The sequence below is a fragment of the Rhinopithecus bieti genome, unplaced genomic scaffold (assembly GCF_001698545.2).
Source record: "Rhinopithecus bieti isolate Rb0 unplaced genomic scaffold, ASM169854v2 scaffold_20150, whole genome shotgun sequence".
NCBI classification, from domain to species: Eukaryota; Metazoa; Chordata; class Mammalia; order Primates; family Cercopithecidae; genus Rhinopithecus; species Rhinopithecus bieti.
Genome location: NW_016810565.1, coordinates 1,119,326 through 1,141,532, shown reverse-complemented (window position 1 = coordinate 1,141,532; position 22,207 = coordinate 1,119,326). Strand labels below are relative to the sequence as shown.

The 22,207-nt window shown below is 48.7% G+C and overlaps 1 protein-coding gene across 2 annotated transcripts in view; it reads left to right on the top strand.

Moving 5' to 3' along the window:
• The window catches only part of KIRREL3 (kirre like nephrin family adhesion molecule 3), a 575,101-nt gene that overhangs the window by 477,838 nt on the left and 75,056 nt on the right, over positions 1-22,207 (top strand). For both annotated transcript variants that reach the window (XM_017892265.1, XM_017892264.1), the window contains exon 4: positions 4,456-4,605. In XM_017892265.1, the coding sequence (XP_017747754.1) occupies positions 4,456-4,605 (150 nt within the window). The remainder of the gene's footprint in view (positions 1-4,455; positions 4,606-22,207) is intronic.

Here is a 22,207-nt window from a genome sequence, read left to right as displayed (position 1 = left end):
TAAGACCGTACAGATGCTTTTCCAATCCATCCTCTTCCCTGGAGAAAAAAAACAATGGCTCATGCCCCTGGTCACACACCCTTCAGCTATCATTATTGTGTCCTGCAGGTAGGCAGTGGTTGTTTGTTAGGCTTGGCATACGCAGTAAAATTCAGAAGGAGTGACTCCTGGGTGTCATTCCCCTGTGATTTGGGAAGAGCTGAGGGTGGAGGAGGAGAGAAAAATATTATTCAACTGAGAAGAAACTTTGCGTCTCGCGTGGTGTACAGCTGCAGGAAAATAAAAATCGAAGTGCACTCAGGAACATGATGGCTGGGAAATTAATATTTTAAAATGTGAGTTATGTCTTGCCAAAAATATATATTGAAACATTATAGCAATGGTCAATAGCAGGCACAAGGTTTGAATGCTGCAGCCCAGCTGAGCATGGATAAAATACACAAAAATATCTCCAAAATACACTGTGCTGCCATAAAGTTTAACTGTTATGGGAACCAGTCAATTTCAGAGACTCCGAACGCCTTTACCCTAGAGACACTCGGGGAGTGATACGACCTTCCCAAACTAGAACAGCTGGTGCACTGGATGGCTGTGAGCTGGGGTGAGCGCTGCCGCTAGTTAAGGAGGTTGTCTGAGGTCGCTGTCAGTGGGTTTCCAACTTCCGTCAGGGACTGGGGTCTTGTTGGGTCAGTGGCCAAGAGGAGGCTCAGGTCAGCAGGGATGGTGCAGAAGGTGGTCATCCCAGCATGGATAACTGACCCTCTAGCATCCAGTGGCATGAATGGCTTTCTGGGATCCAGGACTGGTACCTGCTCAGGGCTGCAGGACAACGGCCTCTGACAAACTGGGGCCTGTGTCCTCTCCAGCTTGACTTGGTTTGCCTCTCTGTACAGAGCCAACGACCTCAAACTCCTGATAAAATACTTGCCCTGTATGTTATCACTTGTCCCAAAAACAGCATCATGGCAATCATGACAGATACTTACATGCTCAATTAACTCTGCTCACTTGCCTGATGTGGAAACAGGCAGGTCAGCCCTTAACTCAATTCAGCAAGTACTCGTAGAGCACTCAACACTGCAAAAGCTCTCTTACAGGGAAACTGAGGCCCAGGGTTGTGGGATTTCAGCCTGCTACAGCTCTGTCCTCTCCCACTGTAACCGTGTGGCCCCCCTGAATCTCCCAGAAATGACACCCTCCCTGAAGACCTAAATGTTTTTCTAGTCACCGAAGCTGGAAAAAACAGTCAAAGAAAATGATTTATAAACGCACTTCCTCATATTGATAGAACATTTTTCTTCTAAGAAGCTCAAGCACTTCACAGACATTATCTCATAAATCTACAGTGATCCGGGGGAGAAAAGAAGGATTTTCCCGTTTGTTGGACAGGTAAACAAAGTCACAACTGAGAAAGAAATTGACTCAACTATATAACCAATCCCAGTGCATGAGACCTGCCTGTTAACCCCAAAGGGCCCAGATACGCTGTATGCTCTCCCTTGTAAAGATGAAGACCTCTTTGGCCACCTGACCTCATGACTTAACCTTTCTCTTCATTTAAATTGGCATTTATAGACCACTTACAATGTGCCAGGCACTTTACATAGATTATCCTATTTAACCTTCACCATAACCTTATAAGGTACTGGTATTGTCCCCATAAAATGGGGACTGGCACATAGTAAGTAGTCTATGAGGCACAAAGAAGTTAAAGTAACTCACCCAAGACAGCAGAGCTAGGAAGTGATCCAGCTGGCACTGGAACCCAGGCAACTTGACTGCAGAACCCAGACTCTAAGTAATTTTGCTTCCTTTGGGAGTAGCAAGAGAGAGTAATGATACTGTGGAAGGAGCTAGAACTTTCTCAGAATCCATGCTTCCGAGTCTGTTTTTCAAAGATGCTGCCAGTCCTTGGGATAGCATCACAGCTCGCTGCCTAATTAGGCAAATACAAACAAACCCATCACTGATGTTTTCAGCAGCTCGTGAGAGCAAAATCCTGCTGTTGATAGCTTGCAAGACAACAAAAACTGAAGCTCCAGCCAAGATGCCTGCAGGAGACCAGAGACTAATCACAGGATAGTGGGATCCAGAGGCTGGGCTGGAGGGGCTGGGGGTGGCCAGGCAGCTACAACAAAGGCAGCAGCAGAAGGGAGAGGATAGGGCTAGAACCCATTTCCAGCCCCTCTCCTGGCCCTCAGAGGAAGACAGCTTAACTTACCTGGGCTCCTTCCCAAAGCCCAGCAGAAGGCAGGAAGTGTGGGCAAGAGGAGAGGCCGTGCTCTCAGGGGTGCAGCCGAGGCCTTGTGAGCTTTTCTGGCCAGGCCTGCACAGCTGAGGATGACAGGGCCATTTTATTGCATGATGAGGATGGGAGCCATGAAGACATGAGTCTGAAGGGCCCTGCTGCACAGGAAGCACTCCAGAGCATGCCTGGCAGAGGATCATCACAGCTACCTCCCCCGACCAGGAACGAGTGTTGGTGGCCCCTTGTCCAGCCCACCCCCAGGGAGACCTGCCTCACCTCCAGAAGACGCTTCACTTTTGATGGTGAGAGGGGCCTTCAAGCTCATCTAGCCTGATCTTTCACCTTGTGTAGAAATCACCTCTGCAACATTCCATCCATCCAGATGGATGGATGGAACTCCAGAGGTTGGAGAGGCGATCATCCAACCTCTGCTTGAATACAGTCAGTGATGGGGACCTCACTACCGTCTCTGGCAGCCCAGATCCTTGTTGGATACCTCAAATACTTGAGAATATTCTAACATACCCCTCCACATGTTAATTCTGCCTGTTGGTGCTAGTGTCGCCCTTGGGAGCTCAGGAACACATCTAACCCACACGAGAGACTGTTTGAAATACTTGAGGCAAGCTCTTGCAGGTCTCCCTGCCTGTCTTTGTTTCTGTCTCTCACTTGCTTAAGCCCTCATCTTCTCTTTAAAAGGCTGAATGTGTCCCATCTCATCCTCCTACAGCACCCATCTGAGAACGCTCCCTGTGCTCGTGAGGGTCCTTCAAAAGGAAGAGCAGCCTGGGGCTGCCAGAAGGGAGTGGAAGCTGAGGGCAGCCTCTGAGGAGAGAAGGGAACGAGGACAGAGATGAAGAATGGCGGGGATTGGGGTGCAGTTGTAAATCCACACAGTGAGGGACTCAGGGGAGGGCAGAGCTCGGTGAGGAGATGGATGGAAAGTGGATCCTACTGGGAGAAAGTAGGGAGGTTTAGGTCCTGAGACCCAGGAAAAAGAGGATCTGCCCAACGTGGCCAGCCACGACTTCAGTCGGCATTTATTTTCAACCCTACACAGCAGCAGGAGCGCTGATGAATGATTTATATTCTCAAACTTTTATTTATCTCTTATTCATTGCCCATGGTACAAGGGGCCCCCAATTCTGAAGTGTCCTGAGCACTTCATAAGTGCGTCACCAGGCCCTGGGGTTTGTGGCGGGACATGAGGAATGATGAGACAGGGGCCACTGTGGCTCCAAGTGACCTGAGGTTCCTAGACACTGAGAGGGTGGGCCTAGATTTCTACTTTCTGTCCGTCCTGAAACGAAACTTTTTGCAAAGTCACTCTTGATCCTTTTCCAAATATTTCTCTTTTTCCTTCCTTCTCTCTCTGACTGTCTTCTCTCTGTAAATCTCAGCCCGGGTCTCTCTGTCCCTCTCTCGCTCCACTCTATCTTATCAAAATGCATGTCTGCTCGGTAGACCACAGTGCTGAGCACACCACTTTCCAGAATAATAACCCAGTGGTGTCTGTCCACACTTAGCATTTCCATCTCTTCTCCCTCTTTCCTCTCTAACAGTGGCTCCTCCGATTTTCCTAAACTTGAAACCAACAAGACCCTTACATGGCCGGGCATGGTGGCTCATGCCTATAATCCCAGAACTTTGGGAGGTTGAGGAGGGAGAACCGCCTAAGTCCAGGAGTTCAAGACCAGCCAGGGTGACATAGTGAGATCCCATCTCTACAAAAGATAAAAAAAAAAAAAAAAAAAAAAAAATTAGCCAACATGGTGGTGCATGCCTGTAGTCCCAGTTACTTGGGAGGCTGAGGTGGAAGGATCGTTTGAGTCTGGGAGGTGGAGGCTGCAGAGAGCTATGATCCTGCCACTGTACTCCAACCTAAGTGACACAGCAAGACCCTGTCTCAAAAACAAACAAACAAAATGCCCTTATACACACACACACACACACACACACACAGAGAGAGAGAGAGAGAGAGAGAATAAGAGAGAGAGAGAGAGAGAGAGAGAGAGAGAGAGGGTGCCAACGCCTTGGGAAAGCTCTTGCATTTGTGCTCCTTGAACTGAGATCAGAGCCCTGAGCAATCACCTGCTCTGCCAGCTTTATAGAATGGCCCCTGCTCGGGTCCCCCACTCTGTGCCTCTTTGTCATGGGAGTCCCCTCCACCCCGCCCCAGCTCCCTGACCTGCCTGTTATCTCCACAGGTTACCCACAGTACCTGGTGGTAGGGAACCACCTGTCGGGGGAGCACCACCTGAAGATCCTGCGGGCAGAGCTGCAAGATGATGCGGTGTACGAGTGTCAGGCCATCCAGGCCGCCATCCGCTCCCGCCCCGCACGCCTCACGGTCCTGGGTAAGAGCCATCTGCACACGGGGCAGGGACACTACGTGAAGCACCAAGGGCTCAGCTCCAAGAGGGTATTTTTTTGGTCAGACATGGAGAGACTCCCCTCTGGGGATCATCCCACAGGGCTCCAGACACTGCTGCTTCCACAATGTCCACGCCCACCTTCCCACCCAAATGGGACAAGCGAAGGCTCTTTCCCTAGGAAACCAGACAGCCAGTGCCAGCGGACTCAGTCCAACTCCAGTGTGTTTGATGGTGCCTTAGGCAGCTAATTAGGGCTCCTGCGTGCTTATTTATTCCATCAGAAAGCATGTTTTGCACACGTTATCTAGGCCAGGCTCCTTGCCAGGAAGAATGTGGCACAGGCCGTGGGTCCCTTCTTTCTGAACTGACACCCACTCCAGTGCTAACAAAGCCTTATCTGTCCACCTTCTCTGTAGAATCAGCCCGAGATTCTCCCCACGATTCTAGTATCCATGTGCACACCAGTGAGTCCCGTGACTTCTCCACCCCTCACTGCTCCCTGGGAATCCTGGCTGACAGGGCCTTCCTAGGAAAATTCATTTCAGGTCCTTATTCCAAATCCTACTTTTCCCCTTGGTCTTTCTTCATCTTATGTTCCCAGGAGCCCAGCATTCCTGGATCAACCTACCTGAAGCCAGGGGATTGGGCTCGGTGACCTCTTAAACCACCTAGTTCTGATTTAGGTTCAGTCCTGGGAGTCTCCCTCCTCTGGCCAAATGTTACTGAGGATCAAGGCTGCTGGGAACCAGGCTTTGCACATAAGTCATGAGAGCTCACATTTACCAAGCAGTTCACCGTAGCTCTCCAGGCTCTTTCACATACTTGACCTCCACTGTTCCTGACGCTACTCGGTGGGACAGGGACTGTTACCCCAGGTGAGAAACCAAGGCCCACAGATGCAAAGGGCTTGGCCCATGGGCTCCTGGCCAGGGCTCCAGGGCTTCACCTCGCTGCCCCCTTACATGAGAGTCTGTGCCAGACACGCGTACAGGAGGGAAGTGGGAAAGCCCAGGCCCACCCCTTAGCAGCTGTTGTGAAGGTTCGACAACAGGGTCAGCAGCTGGGGTGCTGCCTCCTCTCCTGGCAGCTAAAGCACGCGGCTGCTCAGAGATGAAATATTTAAAAGCGTGTCAGGTTATCTTCAGATCTACACGGCCAAAGACACCAGGGGCAGATTATTCCAAGCCGTGCCGCAGACAGGCCCTGGAGGACCACTTACCAAGCTCGGAGCTTGGCTTCTTGAGACGCAGGGGAGGAACTTGGGGCCAGCCTCAGAAACCTTCTGCAACCTTTGAAATCTCCCCTGGCCCGCGATGAAAGGAATGAGAAAATCAACCTGTTCCGGCGGGGGTAAATAAGTTGGGATTCCATGGCCGGGAAGCGGGCCTTCCGGGGAGTAGTTGGGGTATTGAAGGCAGCAGCCCCGTTCTCATTTCTCCCAAGATGGTGACTAAAATGAGAAGGAGTCTGCCATGTGGTGTGGGGGTTGTGGGAGGAGAGGAGGAAGAATTGGGGCCTCATATTGTTTCTGATTTTGAGGATTGCAAAATGCCAGAACAGATTTGCTAAGTTGTAGGCTCCTCATCTTCAGAGATGGCTCAGCCCCTCCCTCCTCAGAAGAATCTGCCTCTACGGACTCATACACCTTCTAGAGGGGCCAGAGGATGCTGGAACCACAGGAACATGAGCATTGGCCACTCCTCTGACTTCACAGGGACCAAAAATAGATGGAGCCACATCTCATCCTTAAGGCTGTATTGACTTCCCCAGTCCTGACGTGACCACTACACTTCCTTTCCTCTCTGCTCTATGTTAGGTAACAAAGTCCAACGTATTAAAAGTCCGGATTATTTCAAATGTTTTACAGATGAGAGAATGGAAACTCAGAAAGGCAAAGGCACTCACAAGAGGTGACACAGCCTAATTAACCTTCAAAATCAACTCCAGATTTTTCAGCTCCAAGCTCTTTGCCTAGTCTTCTGTTCCTAGATGTCAGCAGCACCTCATAGGTCTGGCTGGTGAGGGGCCAGGCTTCTCAAAGCAGGGCCTCAGGATCCAGTCTGAACAGACCCGATTTTGTCTTACGTCATGTCTAAAAGGCATTCACTCCCCTTTTTTCTCCAGTGGCATGGCCTGACACCGCCCTCTGGGCACAGAGCTGGATTTGTGTGGGGAGATGTTTTATTCAAGTCTGGAGATCAGCAGAAGGAGGGCAGAGGAAGCTTCCATGGTGCCCCAGCAGGGTCCCCTCCATGAAATTCCTGAGAGCCAGAAAGGGAGCCTGAGCCAGCATCTTGTCCATCAGCCTTTCAGGCAGCTCCACAAAAACCATTCATCCTGAACGAACTAAAACCCCAGGCAAGACAGTGCTTCCCAGCACTCTGCCTGTTGTCCTCCCTGACTCCCTGGGACACTCCCAGGTCCCCACCCCAGCTGGTCTTGTAGGGCTCCGCCTGGCTGAGTGTCCTGGGGTATAGCGCCCCACCTACTGCTCTGCAAGGAGGCCCCCAGTGCAGCAGTCAACCCAGCCAGCTGGAAAGGGACCCCTGGTCTGGGGAAGGTGGATGGACAGAGCGGCTGTTCCCACAGATGGGGGAGAGGTGTTTCTGCCCCTTGGCCCAGCCACGTTCCCTACCAAGACCCCATCTGCTTTGCTGTGACATCTCAGCCCGGGAAAATGTCCCAGCCAGTTCCCCAAGGGGGGCTGCTTTCCCTGTGTTCCAGGAATGAGAGAGCTTCCTAATTTAGTCTGTATTTGCCTGAGATAGATTTTTAATTAAATAAAGTAAGAGCCTGATTAGAACCTGCGGAAGACGCGAGAGCAGAATCAGATGGTATTCCGGCAAAATTGCAAAGCAAACACTTTGGCTAGAACAGAGGGAGGCCCCCGGGGGTCTTCCATCAAAGTACCAAGTGAGGAGGGCAAATACGAGAGATTATATAGCCAACAGATGTGCATTGTTAAAATATGCATCTGCCGGCAGCGTGCTCAGATGAAGCCAGAGGGCCAGCTCGCAGAGCCGCTGGGCCCTAGGGAGGGCAGGGGACTCGGCCTGGCAGCCAAGCCTAGAGTCACAGACACATTAATTAGCGTTGTGTTTCCAGCTCTCAGATGCAATCAGGCAAGGAGCAACTTCGGAGCTGAGCATTTGCTACCTCGGGAGGCAGAGGGAGGGAGCTAGGAAATGAGGAGAGAAAGACGGGGGAAGGCATTGAGTTTGCAAAGCTGAGAGAGGCAACGACTGGGGACTTTAGGTCAGGTCAATCAATGGTCAGGCTGCGTGCCCTCTGTGGCCCAGCCAGCTGCCAAGGACTCTGCCTTGACTCAGCTCGGGTCAAGACAGGCATCTTTCTACCTGCAGAACATCTGGAGAATCACTTCATCACGGAAACAGCATTAGACTTAGAGGCAGTGGTCTTGGTCCTACCAGTATCCAGCTGTGTGATGGTGGCCCTTGTTTCTCAACCTGGGTCTCAGTTTCCTCATCTGTAGAATGAGAGGTGGTGGTAAATAAGATGATCACTGAGAGCTATCTTGTTCCCAAAAGGCCATGGCTTCCACTGTAAGGGGTCCAACAGGCTGTACCAACTATATCAGGAAATTGGGCCAGCCCTCCCTGGAACCGAGACTGGCGCAGTAACTAAGGTGTAGAAGGAAACTGATTATGGTGGTTTAAACACCATCGCACTTCAAGGCTGGGAGATGGGACCTCTGCAAGCCCTGTTCAGCCCTGGGGACCTGGACCTGGCTGTGGACCTCAACCCTAGTCCTCCCCGCAAAGGTCACCCCCCACCCCACCCCACTGCCCCTCTGTAGCCAGCTTCCACATAGACCTAGCCCTCTCCAAAGACTCAGCTTGGTTGAGCATCAGAGGACCCCGGTGCACATGTGCAGAGAGAGCTGTGATGGGGTAGGAAGAGCCCTGGGCCAGGAAGTAGGATATGCTCTTGCTGCTCACTGACTGTGTGACCTTGGGCAAGGTCCTTAAGGCTGGAACTAGGCCTCTTTGGCTCAAGCCTCTATAACCAGCCCTTACCACAGAGCAGGGTTTTTTTTAATGAATGAATGAATGAATGAAGTTTCTGGTTCTTCATCTATAAGATAGAGGGTTAAAAATACCAAAGTTATAGAATCGTTGTAAGCATTAAACACTCTGTCTCTCTTTCTCTCTCTATCACTAACAGTGAAGTTTCATACACTTTTTTCGTTTGTTTTTTTGTGTTTTGAGATGGAATTTGGCTCTTTCACCCAGGCTGGAGTGCAGTGGCACAATCTCAGCTCACCGCAACCTCCGCCTCCTAGGTTCTCCTGCTCCAGCCTCCCGAGTAGCTGCGATTACAGGCATGTGTCACCACACCTGGCTAATTTTTGCATTTTTAGCCATGTTGCCCAGGCTGGTCTTGAACACCTGACCTCAAGTGATCCACCCATCTTGGCCTCCCAAAGTGCTGGGATTACAGGCATGAGCCACCACACCTGTATTTTAAAGTTGTACACACACACATATACACAGACGGCTCCTTTTTCCACCTGCAGGAATCCCAGGGTTGAAAAATATTGAACTGTCCCAGGGTCAGAGTTCTAAGGGTGGCATTACACTTGATGTCTTCAACTTCCTGGGAACTTGGGAAGCAAGGTGTTGGGACATCCCAGGCGGGGAGGAAACGGGTACCAAGGATTTGGTCAACAAATGTTTACTGAGTGCCTGTTATATGCCAAGCACTAGTCTAGACACGTGGGATTCATCAGGAAATGAAAGAGAAAACCATCCTTGCCCTGGTAGAGCTTGCATTCTGGCAGAGAGCAGGCGGTCGATAAGTGATGCACAGATTAAACTGTAAGTTGCATTGCTGTGCAGGATGTGAGGTGGTAATAAATGCTATGGAAAGGAAAAAGTGGAGCAGGATGGGGGGATCAGAAGTGGGAGGAGGGGGTGCTGGTATCAGATTAATTATTAAGAGGGGCATTTTTCCCAGTCTCCCTCCCCATTTCCCTCTTCTTCCTGGCCCATTCTAATATTAACTCTACTGTCTTGTGGCTCCCTTTAGAAATAAAGCTTCCTAAATCAACATGAATTATTTAAGAGGGAGAATAAGTCAATTCAAATAAAGAGGACATCTTTTTAAATGATGTCAAGCCCCGAATACTGGGAGAGGAAAACAGATAAGGTCCAATCTGTGACGTGTCCTTAGCTAGTTTGTTTTTCAAAACCACAAGCTCCCTTGGCCACAGCTCTACCAGCGGAGCTGCAGGGCCTCCTCAGCCCACCACACTGGCAGCCTCCCCCAGTCTCCCATCCATGAATCTTCTGGGGAGATGGGTCCAGAGAACAGTGGTAAATAACTCAGAGTCTGCCAGCAAGGGAAGACAGAGCTGAAACAGACCCCGAGGGTGCTGGCTTCTAAACCATTCTTCCAGAAACTGGTTGCAAGAAACCCATCCATAGTCACCCTGACATAAAAAAGCAAATCAGTAGGAGACAGTCTGAGGGGTTCTTCAGGGGCGAGAAAGCGTCCCCACAGAGCAAAACCCAAGTTCCCTGCCAGGCCGAACGAGGCCCCCCGAGGCTAGCCCCAGCTGTGTCCCCAGCCTCAGACCCACCACCAACCTGCTCCCGCACTAACAAGCAGCTGGCATCTCCCTCCACTCACCAAGCCTCTGGGCCCTCATTCACGCTGTGTTTCTTCCTGGAGTGCCCTTCCTACCTTTCTTCCCTTGGCTAACTTGTGTTCAGCTGTCAAGATTCACCTTAGACATCTCCTCCTCCAGGAAGCCTTCTCTGGAGCTTCCCTGGAGCCCACATGGCCTGCGTGTCCCCCTTGTGATCCTTTTCACTTCCTTAGGCATCTTTTTTGTTGAGACAGGGTCTTGCTTTGTCATCCAGACTGAAGTGCAGTGGCACTATCACGGCTCACTGCAGCCTCGACCTCCCTGGCTCAAGCGATCCTCCCACCTCAGCCTCCCGAGTAGCTGAGACCACAGGCAGGCACCACCTCACCCAGCTAATTTTTGTCTGTTTGTTTGTTTCATTTTGTTTTGTTTCTGTAGGAACAGGGTTTCGCCATTTTGCTCAGGCCGGTCTTGAACTCCTGGGCTCAAGGGATCCACCCACCTCGGCCTCCTAAAGTGCTGAGATTACAGGCGTGAGCCATCGCACCCAGCCTCCTTATGCACCTTGAACACAGGTCTCAACATGCTATGCTGATAGTAACTGTTTTCATGTCTGTTTCCCCCACTGGGTCTCTTGGGAGCATCTTTCATCCTTCACCCCTAGCACAGCCTAGAATCACATACTGGGTGTTCAGTAAATGTCCCTCACGGCAATTGAAACAACAGGGTTTAGGGGAAATTTAGGGGGAGTTTACACTGAACCTCACCACAGAGAACACAGTCTGGCAGATAGTAAACCCCAAACATGGATGACAACTGTGTTGTGTTGTGTTGTGTTGTGTTGTGTTGTGTTGTGTTGGAGAGGCAATGTGGCTTTGTGGCTAAGCACCCGGCCTCTGGAAGCCAGGTTGCCTGCACTTGAAGCCTAGCTGTATCACTTTGCCAGTGGTATGACCTTGAGCAAGTTATTTAACCACTCTGTGCCTATTTCTTTCTGTGTAAAATAAAGGAAATAATCATAACTGCCTTCATAGGGTTATACAGAGGATTTAATGAAATAATATATGTAAAGCATGGCTCAGAATAGCGCCTGTTATGCAGCAAGGCATAGGAGCATTGGCTGCTAGTATTATAACTGTTTTCGTTATTGCTATTATTGCACAATGTTATGAGACACCGACAAGCAACCCCTGCATCCCGGGGAGCAGACCCTGTGTCCTAGAGAAGCTTTTCCATGCATCAAGCAAGGCAGGAAGATGCGATTCCCGCAGGCCCCTCCCGGCAGGCAGCACACCTGGGAAGAAAGGCAGAATTGATTTCCTTATCTGCTTATTAAGCGTGTTTTGCCTGGGCCCTGGCCTGGTCTTAGGTGCCGTATCTCATTTGTGCTGTGTGGCTGTTTCCTGCCACATTCATTACCCTGCAATAATCCCCAAATAGGGGTAACAAACAAGCCAGAGACGGAAGACAGGAGCAGAAAACATCCTTATCTCCTGAGGTTCCACACGGGAGCTGTGTCAGAGCTATTGTACCTCTCGCTCCCCCGACACACACCCCACCCCTGCCACCAACTCGCTCCCAGCTCCCTTCCTGGCAGCCCAGACCACCCCCATATCCCCTGGGCCGGAAGCAGATTCCCCTCCTCCTTCTCCCTTTGGCCACTGACACCCCTTAGCCTCCCATCTAACTCGGAGCTCACCTGCTGGGCGGGTGACAAAGTGAGCAGAGGTGGGGGCCATCAAGGGTATCTGAGGCTGACATATAGTCTCTCACCTCTAAGTTACATTATAGCTCCCTGAGGTCCACCCTGTGGGTTCAATGCCATAATGTCATGCTGAGTAGCTGCTGTTGGGGGCCAGATGAGATAGAAGGCCTCCCTGGAGGTCTTGCAGCTGTTGAGTTGAGGTGTGCAGGTTGCCCCAGCCCTGCCCTCCTGCTGCACTCCAAGGTCACCCCCCACAGTCTGCCTGTCCCCATAATATGCATGTTGCCATGGGCAAGCATGGCCTCTGTCTCTTTACCCACCCCATCTCCCATCTTCATCACAGCCTGGCTGGATGTCAAAACTCTCCCCCAGCCTGGGGTCATCCCTCATGTTGGGAAATGAGGTGGGGGCAGGAGACTCAAACATTAAATGATTTCCAAGGCCTAGAGGAAGCGAGGATCCCTCAGGGATGGAGGTAAACTCAGCGCATCTTTTCCCTTCCCTGCCTGAGTGTGGAGAGGGGCAGGCAGGGGCCTCTCCAAGAAGAAGACCTGATGCAAGGAACACACAGCCCCACCCTATCCCAGCCGGTGCCACCATGGGTGATTTCTGGAGGAGCCCAGAAGCTCGACACTGCCTATCCAAGTGCTCACTCGCCACTGAAATCTGGGGGTGGTGTCCCAAATGACCATCCCCAGGGCCAGCCCCCCACACCCCCCAGGATCTTTTTCTCCCAACACCAGGACAAGGGAAGGCAAGGAGGTTCTTAGGAGCCCACTCAGGGTCTACTGCTCATGGAAGGGGCTCAGCCTCCTGCTGTTGCCTGGCCCCAGTGTCTGCACCCCCATCACCAAGAGACAGGCTCTTCAGGACAGCCCAGGGCAGTCCTGGAGTGTGTCACTACCATCCCCAGGGCATTGGAAATTCTCCAGAACCAAGTAGGACAAAGGGCCCTCACTGGGGAGCTGGGACACATTCACCCCTGCCCCAGTCCTGCCACCGTCCATCTGTGAGACATGGGCTGATGATGCTTAATCTCTCAGGGCCCGCCCTCTCCCTAGTGGAGCCAGTAGCAGGAGAGATGAAGTATAAACACACTTCACAGGTTGACTGTGATTCTCTCTCATTTGCTCACGGTTTGGGGGTGGGGCATGAGGGGCATTACTCCCTGAGTGCCTCTTCCCTTCCTCCTGAGAGCAAGGATAATATACCCTTCCACTGCCGGAACCAAGCGTGACCCTGGGAGATGCTGAGCAGGCTCAACAGCTCAGCAAAGAGTGAGCTCAGACTGTGGAGATTTGCAAAAGTCAGGACCTCGATCCTCGGGTGTCTGCCATTTGACGTGGAACCATCAGCTCCAGGGCTGCAAGTGAAATCTAAGCCACCTTCCTATAACATGCAGGGGGCAGCTGCCTGGAGGAGGCCCTTACCCACTTACCCCTCATACGGCTGCTCCTCCAGCCTGGGTATCTCTTACAACATCCCCCACAAGCCTGCAAAAGCACAGACAAGAGCCCACCTATGTCCTGGTGCCCTACTAGGGTCCTCAGTCAGGAAGCCCCACTGGCCACTGGCCATTGACAGGATTCCCTGTTTATGCGTCAATCATATGTAAATACACATGGACAGCTTCACCTCAAGGACAAATGCACTGGCGCACGTGGACACTTACACACATGCCTCCGAGCCAAATCATCAGTGTTGTCCCCATGGAAAGACACAAGAACATTCGGCCAGGGGAATCAGTCACTGTTAGGAAATGGACATATTCTTGGAGGACTGAAGTACTGACCGTCTCTCCTTGTCAGGCCCAGGAAAGAGGGGGGTAATGGAAGAACAGACTCACTGGTGTGAGGCCCTGTTTCTCTACTGGTTCCCCCTCATCTCATGAAATGGAGGAGGAAGACAGCCAGAGCCAACTGAGGGAGGGCAGGCCAGCCAGTCCCACGTGAGGGTTCATCCCCGTCCCGGCTCCAGCTCCCTGGGTATCCTGAGTGTCAGACCCAGGACACTGTCTGAGGCCTGCCCTGAGGGAAGCCCAGGGGAGCTGCAGCTGCAAAGGGAGCCCCTGAGGCTAAAAATAACGCAGTTCTCCACTCCGACCTCAGCCCGGGCCCAAAACAAGGGTTTCACGGCAAATTATGGATTTAAAACTGGCAATGAATCTCCATTACAGCATGAAATGAGAAAGGAAAATGCCACTAAATGGAAGCCTTCCCCCAGCAGCCAGCTGTCATCCTCAGAGGGAGTTTAGAGACGAAGTCACACAACCCAAAGTAGACTCGCAGAGGCCAAGCCTGGAGAGAAAGAGAGGTCCTGGAAGATGGGCAGGGGCCAGAGCCTAAGGGAGCCCCCACTGTTTCGGGGCAGGATAGGACACCACAGAAGCAGAGGAGCAATGCCCATGAACCAGGAGCCAGGACTGACAGCTGTAGTCAGTGTTCTGCAGAGGAAAGATGCATTGCTGCCTTCAGAGTGGGAATGGCCACAGCTTTGTTATCTTGCTGCTGTGGTGGGACCTGTGTTGTAGGTCCAGTGGAGAGAGGTGCCAATTGGACACTGCTTCTTCCAGAACAGCCGGGAGTCCACTCTTTGCGTGGTAGTTCTTTTTTTTTTTTTTTTTTTTTTTTTTTTTTTTGAGACAGAGTCTCCCTCTGTCGCCCAGCATGGAGAGCAGGGGCGCGATCTCAGCTCACTGCAACCTCCACCTCCCGGGTTCAAGCAATTCTCCTGCCTCAGCCTCCCGAGTAGCTGGGACTACAGGCGTGAGCCACTGCACCTGGCCTGTGTAGCTCTTGAAACCACTCTCCTCATCGTGGCATACCTAGTGACATCCCTGCAGACTCTAGAGATGGAGGCACAACCAACAACTCTCTGTTCTGCTCCAACACAAACACACACACATACACACACACACACACACACACACACACACACACAGCAATGCAGATCTCCAGGAAGCCCAGCATTGGCCCTTGTGTGTTCCTCTCCTCCCAACTTCAGCCATTTACTTCCCTATGTGCACTAGCCCAGGAGGCACCAGGAGAACTGTCATGATTTAACTCAGGCCATGGGAGATGCGAGTAGATGAAGAAGAGCAACAGCAGAGAGAGAGAGTTGAGCAGTCAGTATCTCCAGCAGCACCAGACCCAATCCTTGGTCCAGGCAGCCTGTGATCAGTCAGCACCATGGCCAGTGCAAAGTCCCTGAAGTCTAACAGGGACGAAGCACCTATAAAAGACGTAAGAGAGATATTGTGTACACAATTTTTTAAAATGAGGAGGTTCAGCTCACTAAAGAGAAGATGTAGGGGAATAGGGTCCCTCCCAAATATCTAAAGAAGCACATTAGATTTACTCTGGAGCTCCAGAAGATGGAAACAGAGCCAAGTTACCTGGGCACAGTGGCTCACACCTGTAATCCCAGCACTTTGAGAGGCTGAGGCGGGTGGATTGCCTGAACCCAAGAGGCAAAGGGTGCAGTGTCTGGTCAACAGTGAGACCCCTATCTCAAAAAAGGAAGGAAGGAAGGAAGGAAGGAAGGAAGGAAGGAAGGAAAAACACCAGGGAGGACGTTTCTTACTTATCTCAACAATTAAAACTAACAGAGTTCAGTTAAGTAGTAAGCTTCCTGTCTCCGGAAGTTATCAAGCAGAAGCTGAGTTTTCTTGCATGCCTGTTTCTATAGGTAGGAAGTGGATTCATCTCCAGAGATGAGATGATGGCAGCAAGTCTGCCAGTTCTGGAGCTGAGTGAGGTCACGGGCTGGCCCAAGAGAGGGGGGAAGATTCAGAGAGAGAAGAGAGCCAGAACCATTTAAAGATGTTCCCTTCCTATCCAGCTGTCCCCAGAGCACAGTTTGTTGCAGGCTCTGCAAAGACAATTTCAGCCCCAGGTGAAATATTAGCCCAGATCCAAAGTTCTCAATTTGAGTAGTGTTTTTTTTTTTTTTTTTTTTTTTTTTTTTTTGAGATGGAGTCTTACTCTGTCATCCAGTCCAGGCTGGAGTACAGTGGTGTAATCTCGGCTCACTGCAACCTCTGCCTCCCGGGTTCAAGTGATTCTCCTGTGAATCTCCTGGGATTACAGGCATGCACCACCACGCCCAGCTAATATTTTGTATTTTTAGTAGAGACAAGGTTTCACCGTGCTGGACAGGCTGGTCTTGAACTCCTGACCTCAGATGATTCCCCCACCTTGGCCTCCCAAAGTGCTGGGATTACAGGTGTGAGCTACCATACCAGGCCCAGCTTGAGTGCTGAGATATGTTGGTGCCTCTGTGGTGGCAGGATGACACAAGGCAGGAAAGTGACAGATAGTTGGAAGCTGTTGACTTTGATTCAAAACTTTACCATTCTGCAAACTGCTGGCAAAATCTGGGTCCATCATGGGAATGTCACATTTACGAACACACACAGAATGGCTGGGGGGAGAAAGAAAAAAAGAGCTGGAAAACCTGATGCATTCTTTCTAATGTCAACCTCATGACCTACATACCAGCTACAATAATGTCTCAGAGTTTGGACAGAACATGAAAAGGTCAGGCAGTGGGTGTTCAACACAGCTACCTTCCTGGAGGAACTCCGCCTGAAGCCAGCCTAGGAGGGTGGCAGAGACATGATTCAGTACGAAGGAGGGTGAGGGCATTCCAGCCTGAGAGTTCACCTGGGTGAAAGGCAAGGTGAAAATCAGTCCAGGCAGAACAGGGCTTGTGAGGGAGAGTCCCCAGCAGGAGCAGAAGGTACGTCCCACGAACCGATGAGAAACGGTCGCAGGATATCAGAGCAAAAAGCTGGGGGCTTCATCAGAGATGAGATGCCCGTGCCTGGGTGACTGGGTTTCACTCACGAGAAGTTCTGATAGGTACTAGGAAAGACAGGGACTGGACACAGCTTCAGAGCCCCCATTCAGAGGTCCTGATGGTCCCAAACTCCAGGAGCTGCACCCTGCATGTGCCCCGCTAGGCAGGGATGAGGAGATCTAAGTTCAGCCACACCTTCTATGCACAGAAAGGGCCGTAGGTGAGTTGCTTGAGTGCAGAGAAGAGAGAAGGGCAAGGGTGACGCTGGTGAGCTGCCACCCTATGGTAGGCACTGTGCTGGGGAACCCACTCGCATGCCTTCATCTGCCCTCTGACCAACTCTGCCAGGCAGGTCCCGTGTCCCCTTTTAAGGACGGGGAAGCTGAGACACAGAGGCTCATTAACTTGCCCAAGGTCACACGCAAGAAAGGTAAAGAACCAGAATCTGAATGCAGGCGCTTCTGGCTCTGAAACCCTTGCCCTTTATGCTCAATTATGCCCCTCCTCTTTCCCAAACTCCACTCTCTCTGCTGCCTGACTCCCCCTAAAATCGCGGACTATGATATAGGTTTCTTTCTAGCCCCTGGGAACTCCAGGAGCCCTGCTTGAACCCTGCCACCGAACTAGGGCTCACAGAATTGGGGAGTCAGGTCCAAGAGCAAAGCCAAGGCTTCCAAAAACCCTTCCTGGCAGCCCCTCCTCCTCAGATGAACCTGGGGAACCCCGAGACCCGCAGCATTTATTTGCCATTCCATTCAGTATCATCCTCTGGGCGGCCACCAGCCGCATCTTTCTCCATCACTCTGAGCCTCTAAATTGTTCTGTCCGTGTGAAGGAGGTTTTTGCAAGGGGGAGGTTCACAGGCACCCGGAAGCCTCCATCTCACAAAAATAAATAGCTGAGTCCCACGACCCATAAAAACCGGTTTCCAAAAAAAGTGTCACACTTTCACAAGTCGATCCAGGTGTTTATAAATGTTTATATAAAGGAAGAGGTTTTCATGTGAAAATAAGTCGGAAACAATGTTAGCAGCTGAGAGATCACCCAGCAGCTTCAGTGGTGCAGGCAAGAAAGGGAGGAGAAGGCTGATGGCCACACAGCCACCCCTTAGGAAGGACTATCTCTGCCCTAACCCCAATCCCACTGCTCCCTTCCCCTCCGTTGCACACAGACAGACACACACGAAGTCACTAGGCTGCTGGAGAGAACTCATTTTAAAGATGGGTCAACTGAGGTCAACAAAGAAAGGAACTAGCTAGAGGCTGCACACGGCATGGGCAAGGGAGAGCGGGTCCTCTAACTCTTCCAGACAATGCCGAGCCCTAGCCAGAGTCCCCTGGGACTTCCCCGTCTCACGTCCAGGTTCAGCCCAAAATGCCAACTTGGTCTGGGCAATAGTTCTGCTAAGAAGCACAAGATGCCACAAAGACCCTCAAAAACCTTTGATTAGATAATTTTAGAGATGAAGGAGCCCTTTAGTCAAGAATTTTCATTCATTTCATTTTTCAGCATCTATATATGTACCTTCCACATGCCAGGTAATGTTCTAGACTCTGGGAATATGCATTAGCAATGAAAACAGACTTAAAACTCCTACCTCTGTGAAACATATTGTAGCAGAGGGAGTCAGACAAAAAACAGAAAAAGAAAACTTTATAGTATATTAGAAGGTGATCAATGCTATTCAAAAAAGTAGAGCACAGTATGAGGGGTTGGGTTTCCCACGGAAAGGGGGTGTTGAGAGGTTGGAATAGACTTCATGGGGAAGTGGACTTGTTCTTTCCCCTTATTTTTTAACAGCTTTATTTGGGTAAACTCTACGTATCATTAAATTCATCCATTTTAAGCGTACAACTCAATTATTTTTAATAAATTTATAGAGTTGTGCAAACACCCCCACAATCCAGTATTAGAACATTTCCATCACCCTAAAATGATCCCTTGTCAATCCTCACTTCCACCCAGTCTCAGGCGACCAGTGCAGTGCTTCTCTCTTAGATTTGCCTTTTCTGGATATATGGTATGAGTAGAATCATATCGTATGTGGTCTTATGTGTCTAGCCCCTTTCTCTTGGAATAATGTGTTTGAGATTTTTCTGTGTTGTAGCATGTATCTGTGGTTCACTTCTTTTTATTGCTGAGTAGTATTCCATTATATGGATATACCACATTCTGTTTATCCATTCACTAGTTGGCAGACAGTCAGATTGTTTCCAGTTTGGGGCTATTATAAAGAATGTTACTGGCCAGGTATAGTGGCTTACACCTGTAATCCCAGCACTTTGGGAGGCCAAGACGGGTGGATCACTTGAGGCCAGGAGTTCAAGACCAGTTTGGCCAACATGGCAAAATCCCATCTCTACTAAAATACCAAAAAAAAAAAAACAAAACAAAACAAAAATGTTGCTATGAACATTCACAAACAAGTCTGTGTGTGGGTGTATGTTTTCACTTTTCATAAGTAGATTCCTGGTAGTGGAATGGCTACATAATATGGAAAGTTTATGCTCAACTTGTTAAGAAACTGCAATGCTGTTTTCCAAAGTGGCTGTATCCATTCCCACCAGCAATAAATGAGCATTCCAGTTTCTCTATGTCCTTGCCAACACTGTTACAGGTTTGAAGCGGTGTTCCATTATGGTTTTAATTTGCATTCCCCTAATGAATAATGATATTGAGCATCTTTTGATGTGATAATTATCCATTTGTATATCTTCTTTGGTGAAATGTCTATTCAAACATATTGCCCATTTTTAAACGGAATCATATGTCTTACTATGTTATAGGAGTTCTTTATAGCTTGGCTATAAGTCCTTTACCAGATATATGACTTGCAAATAATTTCTCTCAGTTTGTAGCTTGCCTTTTCTTTTACTTAATGGTATCTTAGAAGCACAAAAACTTTTAATTTAATCAAGTTCAATTTGATAATTTTTCCTTATAGATTGTGGTTTTGATATTGTCTCTCAGAACTCTGCCTAATCAAAGGTCACAGAAATTTACTAGTATATTTTCTCCTACAAGTTTTACAAGTTTAGTTCTTATATTTAATCTTGATTCATTTTAAGTTTTAGTGCTTTGTGAAGACCCTGAATCCATTTTTGCATACAGATATCCAATTGTTCCAACATCATTTGTTTAAAAAGACTGTCCTTTCCCACAGTGAATTTCACAATGGTTCCAGCTATTTTAGGTCCTTTGCATTTTTATAGGAATGTTAGGATTAGTCTGTCAACATCTGCAAAAAAAATGGTTGCTGGAATTTTGATAGAAATTGCATGAAAGCTACAGATGAATTTAGGATTAATTGCCACCTTAACAATATTGAGTATTCCCATTCATGAACATGGAATGCCTCTTTAATTTTTTAGGTCTTCAATTTTTCTCAGCAGTGTTCTCTAGTTTTCGGTGTACATCTTGTACTTCCTTTGATAAATTTATCCCTAAGCATTTTATTCTGTTTGATGCTACTGTGAATGAAATTTTCTTAATTTCATTTTCAGATTGTTCACTGCTAAGATTTTATATATATGGTATATCTACATACACACACACAATTAATTTTTGTGTATGACTCTTAGATCTTGCTAAACTCTTTTTTGTTTTTTGTTTGTTTTTTTTTTTGTTTTGTTTTTTTTTTTTTTTTTTTTTTTTTTTTTTGAGAGATGGAATTTCACTCTTGTTGCCCAGGCTGAAGTGCAATAGCGCAGTCTCAGCTCACTGCAATCTCTGCCTCCTGGGTTCAAGCGATTCTTCTGTCTCAGCCTCCTGAGTAGCTGGGATTACAGGCATCCACCACCATGCCTGGCTAATTTTTTGTATTTTTAGTAGAGATGGGGTTTCACCGTGTTGGCCAGGCTGGTCTCAAACTTCTGGCGTCAAGTGATCTGCCCACCTTGGCCTCCCAAAGTGCTGTGATTACAAACGTGAGCCAGCATGCCTGGCTGATAAACTCATTTTTTAAACCTAATAGCTGTTTGTAAATTTAAGATTTTCTGCATACAGGAGCATTTTGTCTGTGAAGAAAGACAGTTTTACTTTGTCTTTTCCAACCTAATACATTTTTGTCTTATTGCACTGGCTAGAACTTACAGTAAAATGCTGAATAGAAATGGTGACAGCAGACATTCTGGGTTTGTTTCCAATCTTAGGGGAAAGCATCCAATCTTTCACTATAAAGTATAATGTTAGCAGAAAATGTTTCACTGGTGACCTATATCAGGTTAAGGAAGTTTTCGTCTGTTACTACTTTGTTGAGAGTTTTTACTACGAATGGTGTTGGGTTTTGTGAAATGTTTTTTCTACATCTACTGAGATGATAATGTAGTTTTATTTATTATTCTATTAATATAGTATATTACACTGATTTTCAAATGTTAAGCCAACCTTGAATTCCTGGGATAAAAATCCCATTTGGTCATGGCATATAACCTTTTTTATATGTTGCTGGATTCAGTTTGCTAACATCTTAAAGGGTTTTCGTCTAAATTCATGATGGACAATGATCTATAGTTCTCTTTTCTTATAATGTCTGTCTGACTTTAGTATCAGGTAACACTGGTTTTGTAGGATCAGTAGGGAAGTGTTTATTCCTCCTCTATTTTCTAGAAGATTTCATAAAGGATTGATATCATTTGATAGAATTCACCTATCAAATAATGGGCCTAGGGTTTTCTTTATGGGAAGATTTTTATTAGTTCAATCTCTTTACTTGATATACGTCAATTCATATTTTTCCTCTAGAAGCTGACTTCGTGTAAACAAAGACTCATAGCAGTAAAGAAGTCAGCCGTGGATCTTAGAGCCAAATTTCTATTTAAAGAGAAAATCACTCATGGAAGGGTTCTAAATAGAGGAGTGATGGGATCTGACTGATATTTTAAAAGACTCACCCTGGCTGCTAGGTTGAGAAGAGACTGTAAGAGGACAAGGGAAGACAAGAGCCTCTGTTAAGAGGCTCTTGTAGTAATACAGAGAAGAGACGAGGGACTCAGGCTGGAATAGGAGCAGCAGAGATAGTGGACAGCTAGTGTGAGAGAAAGAGAGGGGTCACAGATGATGCCAAGGTTTTTGGTGTGGGGCCTTTTATCCCTACAAAGTTGGATGCAATATTCAGAATATATGTGCACATTTCTGGGGAGAGGTTTCACATTCTCAAAGGAGTCATTCGGTAAGGCCCCAAAAGTTTCAAGCTTAAAATTTAAGATATTCCAGACCAGTGTCTTAGCTCAGGCTGCTATAACAAATGCTATAGACTAGGTGGCTCAAACAACAAACATTTATTTCTCCAGACTCTGTCTGGAGCCTGGAAGTTTGAGTTCAGCGCCAGCATGACAGAAAGAGGGAGACGGAGAAAGAGAAAGAGGGAGATAGAGGGAGAGAGAGGGAGAGAGAGAGATAGAGGGAGAGAGAGAGATAGAGGGAGAGAGAGGGAGAGAGAGGGAGAGAGAGAGATGGGGGAGGGGGAG